Raw genomic sequence first — 13,400 nt, forward strand, 5'->3', positions numbered from 1 at the left:
GCCAAGCGTCACTAGCCGGAGGTAACACATGGGCTGAAAAGTCCCGAGCCGAACACATTGATCAAAACGGATTAGAAAACAAATTCGTGTCTTAGTGTTACACTGCTTCTAATAGTTTGGGGACATAATACCGTTCAAACGAAGCAATGGCCTGTGAAAAGTCGCAAACCAATCAAAACAATGGCGACATTGTTCGCACATTCACGGTTTTCGCCACGATTTGACTTCCAGCGGCTACTGGTTGTTCGCAGATCTCAAACAACTTGAAGCGTATCTTTCTTAGGCCCGTGACTTTTTAACCCATGTATAAGTTTTGTTACGAAAACTTGTTTGTGTGAAAGCTATGAGTGGAGCTCACTAGCTCCTCCTTGCCAAAACCAAAACAGTCAGCCAGCCAGCCAGCCATCCATGTAGCAGGGTATAAATAATATTTGGATAATTGGCTAGCAAATCGAGTACCGGACCGACGGCCTGACCTTTCACGGATTAGGTAATGGGTAGTGGCTGTGGCTAGCCATTGATTTACCTTGGTTTTCCCCTTTTGCAGGCAATCGAGCGATACTCCCAACACACTCCGAGAGATCCCCCAAAAGCTAAAGTATATACAGAGATGGGAGAGAGAGAGCGAGAGAGCGAGAGAGCGAGAGAGATCGGTAGGATTTATTTCACCGGGCGCTAGGCGGCGGCGCTTCGACGCTAGCGGCGGTGCTTAACTACTCTTTTCAACTGTTGATGAGGGATGTTGTTTGATTAATTGCCGAGGCCGTACGGCGAGGCGGCAAGTTGCGGAGCGGCCGCTCATCGGGCGCCACGACATGCTACGTCTTGATTAGCGGCGGTGCCGAAGTGCGCCGGAAATGTTTCGGCTTACGCGAGAGGTGTGCATTCAACGGTGACTTCCTCCTTTGAGGCGGGGTGCGATGAGCCGGGAGAACCAGGATGGGGCTATAAAATTTATGGAACACAGAAACACGGAGCGTTTGGAGGCGCTCGCCCAGGCCCAGCACGCTCCCTGCACGTCCAGCACGTCCAGCGACACGTAACAAGGGCCGACCCATCATCGTCACGGAGCTGTGGAGCGAGCACTCCCCACCGGCGGATCAATCGACCGACGCCGGATCTGACCCCGGGTCAACAGAGTCAGTGCCGACAAAGCTCTCTGGCATCACTCTTCCTGGCCAACCCGACACGCGCGTGGCGTTGGGTGGTATCTCGGGTCAGTCTGCCAGTCCCACCATGTGGACGCGTGTGGTTGCGCCATCGCACCTTCGCGTCTCACGATCGTCTCCTGGCGAGAGGTGTGATGCTGTAACGGTACCGAAGCGCGTCCCGCGCCCCTAGTATCGAAAGATGTTTTGAACGCCTCCCTGAATCATCCCGGGCCCGCTCTTCCCAGCAAGTCCCGCTAATGGTTATGACCTTCCGATGCCCAACATCCGGCGTGTGGCCAGCGATCGCTAGCAGCGGCCAGCATCGAGCGGCCCAGCGATGCTAATGATTGGGCGCTGAATACGAACAATCGCGCAATCACTGCCGCCGAAAGTTGCAAACTATGTGGTGGTCCTGCTAATGCTAATGCGCGAACCACGTGTCCGGGCTTTGCGGAATCCAACCTGGCGGGCAGCCCGTTTGTTACTGTACAGGAAGTCCCCAGTACAGTAACGACATAGTAGTAGCAACAATAGCAGGCGTAGCAGTCGTAGCATAGACAGGTCCATCTAGTGTTTGGATTGTAAATAACCGATAACTTGACGTTTCGAAACGTCACACTTCATACTTCAACATTTAGTAAAAACGTCGACATTTACGGACCGCTAGGCGCTAAACGCTAGTAGTAGTAGCCGTGCTTCCAGGTGGCTAGGCCCACCCGAGCAACTATAGCCGGCCGAAGCAAGTGGATGGAAGAAAGAAGAAGCGTAGCGTAACGTAGAATGCGTCATGTGCGTACTAATCTTGGCCCTGCTCTTTTCTCTATCACCAACCAACCAAACAGATGATGGGCGTTTGGCTGACGGCCCTGCTGGGCACCGTCCTAGTGGTGACGGCTGCGACAGCCAGAGAGGGCACGGACCGCAAGCTGAACATCGATCCCGTGCTACGCAATGCGCTCCTGCGGGCCCTGCGCCACTTGAAGGAGCGCCAGGAGGAGGAGCGCCAGGAGCAGGAGCTACTCGGGGACGCCAACACGACCGAGGAGAACTACGCGACCACCATCCTGGACGAGCTGCTCGAGGAGAGCACGGCGGCCGACGAGAGCGGGCGGCCGAACACCGTCAACTACCACACGTATGTCGCGGCGGCAGCGGCGGCACAGGCAGCATCGGTGGCCACGGCGGACGGTAGTAGCGATGACGACAGTGGCGGTGGCGGCGGCGGCGAGTCCCAGGACGAGGTGGCCCCGAGCGACGACCGTGACACGAACGAGATCATCAAAACGATCATCATCGCGAAACCGAAGGCGACGGTCGGGCCGGCCAAGCAGGAGGCCGACAACGAGATCGTGCCGGTGGCGGCCCTCATCACCGAGGCCCCCGGGACCCCGCTACCGGTGCCGGGCACCGGCACCAGTGTTGCTAGCCGGGGCTCCGCCGGAGCGGACCAGCCGACCGCGGGTCCGACGACCTCGAGCGTCCCCAGCACCGAGGCTCCCACCCACAACGAGGACGGCGAAAACATCGAGCAGGTCAAGTCCGAGGACGTGAAGATCCAGCAGGCACCGCTCGTCGCGGCCTTCACCGTCCAGCAGGACGGGCTGGGCGTCCCGCGAAACGTCATACCGCTGCTGCTGCAGAGCCCGCCGCCCCGACCCACGGCCGTCGAGAGTGGATCGCCGCCCCCGCCGGCCAGTCAGCCGTTCAAGTAGGTGTCCAGTACGCTAACTACGTCAACTAGAGCTAACATCCACTAACACCAACGCAAACTTCCCCACTTTCCTTCGCAGCGCACAGACGGGCCAGGTGCAGGGTGGCGGCTTCAAGCCCGCGCTGGTGGTGGCGGCGCCGCAGGCACCAGTGCAGCCGCCGACGAACCAACCGCTGGTGGCGCCCCCACTCAGCACGCGGGGGCTCGAGGAGAAGACGCGCCTGCTAGAGCAGCAGCTGATCGCGCTGCAGAAACAGCAGCGTGCCCAGGAGCAGCTACTGCGGGCCAAGATCCAGGGCCAGGAGCAGGCCATCTTCCAGCAGCAGCAGCTGCTGCAGCATCAGAAGCAACGCCTCGACGAAGAGACGCGTCTGCAACTCCTGCGCTTCGAGCAGGACCAACGCCTTTTCCGCCAGCAACAGCAGCAGCAGCAGCAGCAGCAACAACAAATTCCACAGTTCCAGCAACTGACCTTCAAGCCACAACCGCTACCGCTAGCGCTACAAAAGCAGCAGCAGCTACCACAGCTGCCAGCGCCACTGCAGGCGGCACCGCAGCCAACGTTCATACAGGAGCTACCCAGACCGATCCCGGCCGTGCAGTTCATCCCGAGCGTGAGCCTGCCGGGCGGGAAGCCGATCCCGGTCTCGGTGGAGCAGCAGCTCCCGTTCAAGGAGGCGGTCGACTTCCAGCCAGTGCCACCGCAGGCCGGACCGGCAGGCCCCAAAGCCGCCGTCACCTCCGTCGAGCAGGTGAAGTCGGTCACACTCCAGCAGCAGCCGCCGCAACCACAGCTGTCCCGCGATCAGGCCCTACCGCTCAAGCCGTTCCAACCGTTCCACCTGCTCCCGGTGCTGCCCCCGCAGCACGCGCCCGGCTCGTTCCTGCCACCGCTCGCAGCCCAGCCCGGGCCCAGCCCGTTCGACCAGCAGCTGCTGCCGCTCCAGCAGCGCCACCGTGTGTTCCGCCAGGAGCCACCGACCGGCAACTTCGGACCGGGACCGGCGCTACCGGCACCCTTCACCTGGTCTTCGCAGCCGCTGGTGAGCGACAGCCAGAACCTGCAGCACCTGCTGCTCCAGTCCGGCATCACGGCGCGCTCGGCCGAGGACTTCAACATCATCACCAAGGTGCTCGCCCTGAACCACGGCATCCCGGAGGCCTCGTCGCAGCGCATGTTCGCCAAGCTGAGCCCGGACCAGCAGCGGCAGCTGCTGTTCCGGAAGTGAGCGGTCAGACTCTCGCGCCAGGACGCGACTTTACTGCGCGACCCCCACGCGACACACTCCTCGATTCTGCCATATTTATTATCACCCCCCCACCCTGACGTGCACACGTGGCGTTTAGAGTCAGGTTCACCGGTTCACTCTTCATCCATCCGCGCTCTGCTATCCCGCTCCCGGCAGTCGCGCCAACCCACCGGGAGCCCAACGGGGCGCCAACGTTTCATTTGGCGTCTGGGTCTGGGTCTCGGTTTCGACGCACACTGTCGAACGTACGGTGGCTTAAGGTAAGGTATGTAAGGTACTCCGCGGAGCGCACAAACGGACGCACATGACACAGGCATGGAGAGGGCATGGAGTGTGTCCGCGGGCTCCCGTTTAGAGAATATTAAATAGAGTTACTCCGGACACTGTACTCGGGTCCATCGGTGTACTCCACACCGGATGGACGGGCGGGGGAGGTGCTGCTCTTTAATAAACGAACGTACGTTACAATACGTTTTCCTCCGCACATTTTTTTTTTTTTGAGAACGCCGGCGATGCGTCCGAAAACGGTTCGAGACCCGTACGAGAGGTACGAGATGCTCTCGAGAACAACGTTTGATGAATGCCATCGCTGAAGAAGAAAATCTGGAAAAAGGCTGCAAAATACGCTTCCACAGCGCCTCATGGTATGAACCTCATGCCCTTGATGGAAAATGCTTTCCACGCATGGAAATCGCTAGGGGCTAAATCTGGTGGGTAAGGATTGCTTCCTTCGTTTCGGAGCCGCAGTACTCTTTAGACTCTTGTTTTCACTTTGGCGATACGATGATTTTGTACGATTTCAGGTGTTCAGGTGGCGGTTTTTGGACGTTCTTGGCGTGGATCATCTGCAAGTGTAAGTACGACCACGTGTAAGTTCAGCTTTCTGCGACCATCTTTCTGCTGTACTAATTGAATGCGAAGAGTCGTTGAATGCTTTCAACATTCGTTCCGTAAATGTCCTTCGCAAACCCTGTATTTGATATGGTCGGTGGCGCTGTGCGGTCTTGGCCTGCACCAGTGACATTGTTAATATCTCTGGTGCTATTCGTAACAGTTCATTTTTACGGGCGGGATTGCTAGCTCCGAGCCAGTGCTCTAACATGTCGATGGCTAAATGTAAACAAAAGTGTAAACGTTGTAAACAAAGAACGATTTGACAGATTGAAATAAAAATTCACATAAAGCATGGCTCACTTAGAATCGGGAACAATCGCATGATTTCTAGCAGCGCCTCTGGTGGTCGGATTTCAAATGTGTTGATAGTCATACCTTTAGTAAATATTCGACTTTCAGTGCTGAAAGTTTCATCTTAGTACGTGGAGTTTATGGAAAGTTATGCTCAGTTGAACTCGAAAGAAGAAAAATAATTCTGCACACTCACGTCGAAGACACCACGTGGTCTACTTTAAAAATCTCAAAAACACAAAAATTTGCAAAATCAACTATATATGTTGTGTTTTACCGTTTCTGGGAACCCAATACCGTAGATTGAAAGATTCAGAGTAGACGTCGTAGTGGAACATACAATCGGTAGCTGAACTGGAAGGTTTTGAGATCAATCGAGGCAAATCCTGGACTTTAGGTACGCGATGTTGCAAAAAAATATGGTACCAGCAAAAGTACTGCCCAAAAGATCTGTCTACGAAGAGGCTACTGTTTTTTCCTTGCATGTAAGCATCCAAACAGGACACTTAAACAAAATCTAGTCATTAAAACCCGCGCTTCTAGTTGTTCGAGAAGGTTTTGACGAGGTAAAACGGATGCTTGCTTATGGACGACGAAACATACGTGAAAATTGAGTTTGGACAGCTTCTTGGATCAAAATTTTGTCTCGCCACGGCATGGGAAAATGTTCTCTCCAAGATAAAAATTTGTATTTGCCAAAAAATTTGCACAAACATTAATGATATGACAAGGAATTTGCACCTGTGGACAGAAATCAAGGTTTTCATCACAAACGCGACGATGAACGCAACTCTATACAAGGAAGAGTGTCTCAAAAAGCGAGTTCTATCATTTATTAGGACGTACAAAGGTCTGGTAAAGTTTTGGCCTGATTGAGTCACTATAGCAGGGATGTAGTTCTGTGATACTTTTACAATAAGGTGGAATTCATCACAAAGGATATCAACCCACCAAGTTGCCCTAGACTCCGCCCAATCGAAAATTATTGTGCAAAAATCAATAGGAAGTTCAAGAAGACTGAAAACGTGATGCAGATGGCGCGCATTCCAAAAAAAGTTCGTGATTTCATCCGACGACCGTCATAATAAATTTCTGAATTTTTTTCTCTTAAAGTAGAAACAGAAATCCATTATTTTTGGGTGAAATTCAAAACTATATTTATGAGCTTTTCAATGGTCCGATTTGCGTCAAATATGCACCATTTTGTTGGAAAATTGATTTAAAAAATCCCTTTTTAACGCCTCTTTTGTGGAAGGTTTAGTCGTTTTTGATCTCAATTTTTCATCATTCAGGAAATTTTGTAATGCGCAAAAAGGGTGTCAATCGTTTGGTGCAATGCCCGGAGTATACGGCGGATGCATTAAAACTTCCCAACCAAGCTCCCGGATATTCTGTCGAGTCACTAAAGACGTGTGTGACGTTTCGTTATCCTGGTGGAACACAAAACCTCTTCGGTTGGCGATTCTGGCCGTTTCTGGTCAATCGCTACCTTCGAACAGTACAGTTGTTGACAGTAGCGATCTGAATTTAGTGTTTGGCCACACGAAAGCAACTCATAATAAACGATTCCTTTCAAGTCCCAAACCAAAATTACACATTACTAGCTTTTAGAGTATCAGCACCATCATCACCATGCACAATTTCAGCGGCCTAGCTTAAATGTTCGCCTTTTTCGGACAAAAACTGTAAAGTGTACCAAATTTTCTCTTCTGTTTGACCTCCATTGTTAACACCCTGTATTGGAACGATTGGAACAAACAACAAAACACTGAAACCAGTTTTTTAAAGTATAAAGTATTAGCTTTAAAGCGAGCCTAAACTTGAAACGATCGATACTTCACGAGATATCGATCACTAAAGCTATCTACCGAGAAAATAATGGACTTCTTTTCAGCCAACCTAATACATTCATATGAAGAGTGTCATCGTTCACAAAAACATAAATTCAAAATAACATTTCAAACCAAATAAATTTAGGCTAGTAGTAGCGCCCTCTGTGAATTGACGCGCAAAAAACAGTGCTACAATGTTTTTGTTGTTGTTGTTGTTGTTGTTGTTGTGAAACCAGATTCGCACAAGGTTCCGTATCCGTCAATCGGCGAGCGAATTGATGGCACCACCTCGCCGTTCTTGAACCCCGCGGTTCCTGTGGCCCTTCTCTGCCCTACCGATTACCCAACGTTCAATCGCGTGACTTCACGTCGGAAGGATCACGGCATCAGCCCCCACCACACCCTGCCTGGTTGGCTCCTGGTTCCTGCAGCCAGCCTCCAAAATGCGGCACTACGGGAACCCGGAGCCCGGTCGGAATAATGCTCCACCACGCATGAGTGCGCTTACAATAGACAGCCATGCACGCGATGTTTCGCGGTCCTGTCAATGCCATTGAACCGTTCGATAGCTTTTGCCGCAGTGCCGTGGGCCGCGGTGAGCCGCCTGGTGGGCCAGGCACCGTACTACCGATAGTACCAAGTGACGCGCTGGCCGAACGAGGCGGCCGCGGGAAAACTGCTGCCGGAACGAGTGCAGGAACCGGAGGCATTCCGGAATCCGGGCTCCGAGCCCGCGCCAGTTAGCACACTGACTCCCGAGCGGCAGGACCTGTTGAATGCGCTCGCCCGCTTCGCGTACTTCGACCGGTGGTCGGAGGAGCAGCGGCGGGCCTGCTGTAATCTCGCGCACATCCGCCAGTTCCGCACCGGCCAGCAGGTGTTCGTCGAGGGCCAGGCTACGGTCAACTATGCGCACTTCGTGCTGAGCGGTGAGTGTGGGCTGCTGCAGTGCTTGCGGTTACTGCGGCGCAACGACCGCCGTACCGGCACCGTACGCTACCGGCTGGCGAAGGGCCGACCGATCGACGACGAAATAACGCGCTTCCACCGGCGACGGGCGGCACAGGGCGACGGGCGCAGTAACGCCGCCGCGCCACCCGCCCCGGATAGCGATGACTTACGGTACGTCCCGGTCAAGTGATACTTCTTCTGGCACAGCCCCAGGGTTGGTAGTTAGCGAGCCTTTCATTGCGGGCCGGTTTCCGTTGCAGCTTCCCAGCGGTCCCCAGCGGCACCACCGATGAGTTCCACTTCATCGACATTGCCTCGTACAGCTGCGGCTCGGTGTTCGGCATCGGGGAGCAAATGCTGGATCGGGTGGTATTCGCGCGCAGCCGCGTCCACTGTCTGCTGATACCGCGCTACTGGCTGCTGGAGAAGCCGCAGAACCGCGGCAACATCTGGAACCGGATCCGCATCTTCCTCGAGCAGCGGCAACCGTCGCGGGAGCGACTGTTCCGCCGGTTCGTGACCGGCCTCGTCTGGCACCGGTACCGCAGCCAGCTGGTGGACGACTTCGTCGCGATGCACGAACCCCGCCACGTGCCCCGCCTGATCGACGTACCGCTCGTCTGCCGCATCGAGGAGTGCGACGTGGCCGTGTACGGTACGGCACGCAAACACCAACGACGTGTCACTAGCTAAGCGTCCGCGTCTCCAACGCAGCCAACGCAGCGGATGGGGCGGTGGTCCAACATGTCTAGTTTGTTTACCATCCGACAACGACAATGCCGTTGTGCCGTCTGTATTAAAATTGTACCTTAACACTAAGCTATCGTTCGAAGTGACACACGATGCCTGGGTTAGTGCCTGGTGGTTCCAGCCGAAGGCAGTGCCAAGCGGGGCTGGCTCAACGGGGCGGGAAGCCCATACCGGGTTGCGGTGCTGAGGTGACGGAACCGGCGCTGGCTGGTTAATCGGGAGTTAACTAATAAAATAAATACTTACCCAAACATCGAGCGTACGTACGTGGTTCCTTGACTGACTTACGACTGGCGACATTCTTTCTGCGCACGCTTTCATCAACGCGTACTTAGGTGAATAAAGTCCTTCTTTAACGAAAGATCCTTTTCGGTTACTGGCATTACTTTTATTTTTTTGTTTTTCAGCCCACTTCCCATCGCCACCTTCGGAAGTTTCCGATTGAGCATTTTTCATTGACGAACACCTGCCACACATACACGATCGAACAAATACAGACAGACATACACACATTAACACACATGCGTCCGCACATTCTACTATAAACCTACTATAAAACATGGAAATTAACAATAAATTTAAAAAATTTAAAAAAAACGGTAGAATAAAGAACAAGTTTACGTAGATGTTGCCAACCCAAGCCGGATTCAACCGGGTTCAATCTTTTGCCGTAAATTTACAACCATTGTGTTCTTTCACTAGTTTTTCTTTTAAATATATTTTCTGTTGTGCTTCCAGTTTCATTTGTTGCTTGATAAGTTCTTTTCTTTGATAGGACCATCGCCATTTCAGATGTGCCCATTCGTCGGTTAATTAGAAGCGCAAAAACCTTAACAAAAGTGTCCTGTCCAACGTCAACCTGTTATAAACTCATTGTAAACAGCGAGCAGCACGAACGAAACCAAACCGAAACACACTCTGGCGACTAGCTAAACAGGTTAAAACTGTCCGGCACACAACCGGCTTGTCCACTTGTCATCGTTGTATAGTTTACTATACATATGCTCTCACTTTTAAGTGAAAATAACTTACAACTTAAATAACTTAAACTGTTACAAAACCCGCCGCGACCCCTGCTCCAGGTGTTTAAGTATCTTCGCCGCTTCAAGCTATTTATAGCGCAAGAATATGAACCCCGAGCACACAATGGGAAACCATCTGTCGGAGGGTGTTAGATTATTTATGAAATGCTCGAACCTGCTACCCTTTGGTTCATAAACAGTAAATATCGACATCCGACCGAGTATTTTTAACGAATAATAAACCGAAGTGCTAAAATAGAACTTTAAATAGAATGAAAACCGAATTCAGTCTGCCCGTTTTTTTAAAAAACGGCCAAATTACTTACTACTACACCAGCTGGACCGTTTCTAGAAGGTCAGGTCAGTTTGCAAGGTGCATAAGGGGCGGTTTTGGCTTCTAAATCATATGATAGCTTTGCTTCTCCTATCTAGTCTAGGATATAAAAGGTTAGCATTGACAACGACACAACATAGGAGATTCACGCTGCTACTGCTAGCAGCCAACAGTCTAAAGAAACTATTTCACTCGCATCTCGTTCCGAGATGGACGAAGGGTTACCCAGAAGTCGTACAGCTCTAGTACTCACATACGCCTCTGAAACGTGGATTCTAGCCAAAGCTGGTGAAAAACCTCTCAGCCGAGTCCGAGCGAAGTGGTGAGCAGAATAATTTTTGGTCCCCGAGATTTCCGACTGATCAGGAGATTACCAATTTTCTTTGCCTAACACTATTGCCAATACCTGCTACCAACCGCTACGAGTGGCAAACCATCGAGACCAATCATTGAATGAAAGGGGAGGGGAACCGAGGAAAGCGCGTAAAAACAAAGGCAACACGCAATCAATAAGGAATGTTAGTGCCAGTATACGCGATGAGCTGCGGTTGATGGTTCTGAGAGATGATGCTAATGCTGCATCAACACGTTCCCGATTCTGTCTTCCTATCCCAAGTGCAGGTTGTTGGGATCATTGTTCTTCTGCAGCTTGCTGTGTAATGGCGGCATGCGCTCTACCGTCGCGCAAAACTGGCCTGCAGGTGGAAGAAACCGATGGTGGTGAATGAAACAAGCAACGGGGTGCTCCATCTCTCTCTCACATACCGAAATCGATCGATCCCGAGTTTGCCGGGTCACTGGCGATAAAAATGTTGTCCACTTCCTGACGTGAGATTCGTACGAGATACTTCAGCGTATCGTAAAGCTGCTCCCGATTGACGCGCCCATCGACACCATACAGCTACAGAGAGAGAGAGAGAAAGAGAGAGAGCAGACGAGACGTGTAGATTAAGAACTTGAAGATGCGACAAATCAAGCGGCTCTAGTAGTGCTGAGCACCATTCGTAACACGTACGTGAAATAGCCCTTCTACGAATGCCATCTTCGGGGTGTACAGTGTGATCAGAAACAGGGCAAGCAACAGATACTCCCTGAAGTCAATCACGCTGCTATCTGAAGTCTGGTAGAGAAAGTAACAAACAGATAATTTTAGTCACCAAACCTGGCCTTCGTACGTAGCAGTACGCCCGTACCTTGAGGAAGACTTTAAAAAGTCCAATCGTCGATTCATCTTTCGCCGGTATCGTCAACCGCTGGGCGAACGTCGCCAGTGCAACGAAACTGTTTTGGCCGCTAAACTCTCGCTCCTGGCGCACGATTGCCAGCTCGGGATTTCGTTCGTCCAGGCTGACGGGGGGGAAAAATGCAAGCATGCGTAAACTCGAGTGCGCGAATCGCAGAACGGCGGGCGGGACTCTCGGTGGCATGTGGCTTACCGCAGCGTTTTGCGCAGCTTGCTGATGTCGGCACTGGACGCCGCGTACGGCATACGTACATTCTTCACGAACGTCATCAGCTTGCAGTCGTCGAAGGTGTAATTCGAGATCGGTATATCGAGCGCCCGGGCCATCAGGTTGCGCACGTTCCGCGCGTACAGCTTCGGGTCCGCCTTCTCCGCTTCGCTCGGATGGTACACCGGCAGAAACTCGATCTCGCAGAACGTATGAAACTGGGTTAGCGTGCGCCACAGCAGCTGCAATCTGTTGTGGCAAGAAAGTAGACACTATCATTCGAAAATACTACACCAAACCAGCCCCGTCTCAACTTACGCATCCGGGCCCTCCCAGGTCCAGGTGACGGTGTCGATTTTGTTCGGGTAGCGCATCAGCACGGGCTGGATCGGCACGCCGGGGTAGAATGCACCCGGCTTGAACTGGATTAGCGACGTCCGGTTGGTGCAGGTTCCCTCGGGGAAGATTAGTATCTGGGGCCAGTCCTCGGGCGAGCTGGCCCGCTGGATGATCTCACGGATTGTGGTCTGGCGCGAGTGCGCATCCTCGCGGCACACGTAGATCGGCTGCGCGTAGTCGATCAACTCTGGTAGGTAAGTAAGAGAGGAACATGTTGTTTATCCGAACCAATATTAAGCCCCAACTTACGATATTCTTCCTCTATCTCTCTCTCTCTCTCTCTCTCTATCTCTCTTTCTTCCTCTCTCTCTCTCTCTCTCTTCTCTTTTTCTATAATCCTTTTGAAAGTTTCTCTCTCTCTATCTCTCCCAATATGTCTCTTACTCCCCCCATCCCATCTCTTTGCATCACCTTTTCTCTTTTTTTCTTTCTGTTGCTCCCACCCACTATTTCTTCTCCTCCTAGTTCCTCGCCTTCCTTCTTCTCTCTCTACATCACTTACTCTTCCGTTCTGTCTCTTTCTCTCTCTCTCTCTCTACAAAGGCTTGACAATTGCGCATGTCGTAGCATACGCGAGCACATACGCACGCACACGCGATGCGCAAAGAGGGTCAGGAGAACAGCACAGTTAGTGAGCATCATTGTTGGACAAATCAGATCACACTCAAGAAGAGCCTTAACCAGTAGCGCCAAGCCAAGGCCAAAGTCCTGTTGGCCAGGAAAAACGGCAGGATGGATGATTAACGTAGCTGGACGGACGGCAGGATTAAGGGATGGGTCGCGGGGCGCTTAGCGGCTAAACGAGGAGCAGGATTAGCTGTTGGGATGGGTGGTGGGTGATGAAGATACACTTACTGCCGAGGTTACGGTCGGCGTTCCGCACCAACGGACTGGACAACCCGGTCAAGTAGATGATGACCGCGTCGAGGAAGGAGCTGTGCGGGGACACCACCAACACCGGCGCTTCGCGGCGCGCCGCCTGCCGCCCACGGACCGTGATACCGAGCCCGGCGCAGGTGTACATCAGGACGGCGAACTCACTCAGCAGCAGCTTCAGCCGTCTGGTACCGAGAGCGAGAGAGAAAGGTTCAGGGTTCCAGGGTTCGTCCAAGGGGGTGGTCCGGTGTGGTCCAAGGGTCGTCCCACGTTCATCGTCATCGTTCGGGTTTCGGTGCGATTCGGTGCGGTGCGAGTTTACACACAAAACCGCAGTCACGGTCACGGGCGCGCGGGCGTCAGGGAGTTTTTTTTCAGGCCGGATGCGGAGCCCCGGAAGTTGGTGGCAACGGAATGGTTGGTTCGTGGATGGTGATCGTTGTTGGCGTGGTGGTGTTGTTGTTGTTGTTGTTGTCGGTGGTGCATGT

The 13,400-nt window shown here is 52.7% G+C and overlaps 3 protein-coding genes across 5 annotated transcripts in view; 2 read left to right on the plus strand and 1 right to left on the minus strand.

Annotated features, from left to right (window-relative positions):
• Positions 1-463: 463 nt before the first annotated feature.
• Positions 464-4,568, plus strand: LOC131213626 (mediator of RNA polymerase II transcription subunit 15-like). The gene is made up of 3 exons (XM_058207703.1): positions 464-490; positions 1,994-2,859; positions 2,942-4,568. Exons 2-3 carry the CDS (start codon positions 1,994-1,996, stop codon positions 4,089-4,091), a joined length of 2,016 nt encoding a protein of 671 aa, XP_058063686.1. The 5' UTR covers positions 464-490; the 3' UTR covers positions 4,092-4,568.
• A 3,080-nt stretch (positions 4,569-7,648) lies between these two features.
• Positions 7,649-9,057, plus strand: LOC131213398 (uncharacterized). The gene is made up of 3 exons (XM_058207433.1): positions 7,649-7,714; positions 7,764-8,251; positions 8,341-9,057. Exons 1-3 carry the CDS (start codon positions 7,649-7,651, stop codon positions 8,771-8,773), a joined length of 987 nt encoding a protein of 328 aa, XP_058063416.1. The 3' UTR covers positions 8,774-9,057.
• A 168-nt stretch (positions 9,058-9,225) lies between these two features.
• LOC131213214 (lysophosphatidylcholine acyltransferase) overlaps positions 9,226-13,400 on the minus strand; it is a 12,023-nt gene continuing 7,848 nt past the window's right edge. For 2 of the 3 annotated variants that reach the window (XM_058207209.1, XM_058207211.1), the window contains 6 exons: positions 11,956-12,223; positions 11,623-11,886; positions 11,380-11,533; positions 11,202-11,306; positions 10,952-11,087; positions 9,226-10,881 (listed from right to left, as the gene is read on the minus strand). In XM_058207209.1, the coding sequence (XP_058063192.1) occupies positions 10,793-10,881; positions 10,952-11,087; positions 11,202-11,306; positions 11,380-11,533; positions 11,623-11,886; positions 11,956-12,223 (1,016 nt within the window). In that variant the 3' untranslated portion in view covers positions 9,226-10,792. Of the gene's footprint in view, positions 10,882-10,951; positions 11,088-11,201; positions 11,307-11,379; positions 11,534-11,622; positions 11,887-11,955; positions 12,224-12,891; positions 13,098-13,400 lie in introns of all 3 variants that reach the window. The other variant, XM_058207210.1, reaches the window with a different exon arrangement.

Source organism: Anopheles bellator, chromosome X (assembly GCF_943735745.2).
Source record: "Anopheles bellator chromosome X, idAnoBellAS_SP24_06.2, whole genome shotgun sequence".
Classification (NCBI taxonomy): domain Eukaryota; kingdom Metazoa; phylum Arthropoda; class Insecta; order Diptera; family Culicidae; genus Anopheles; species Anopheles bellator.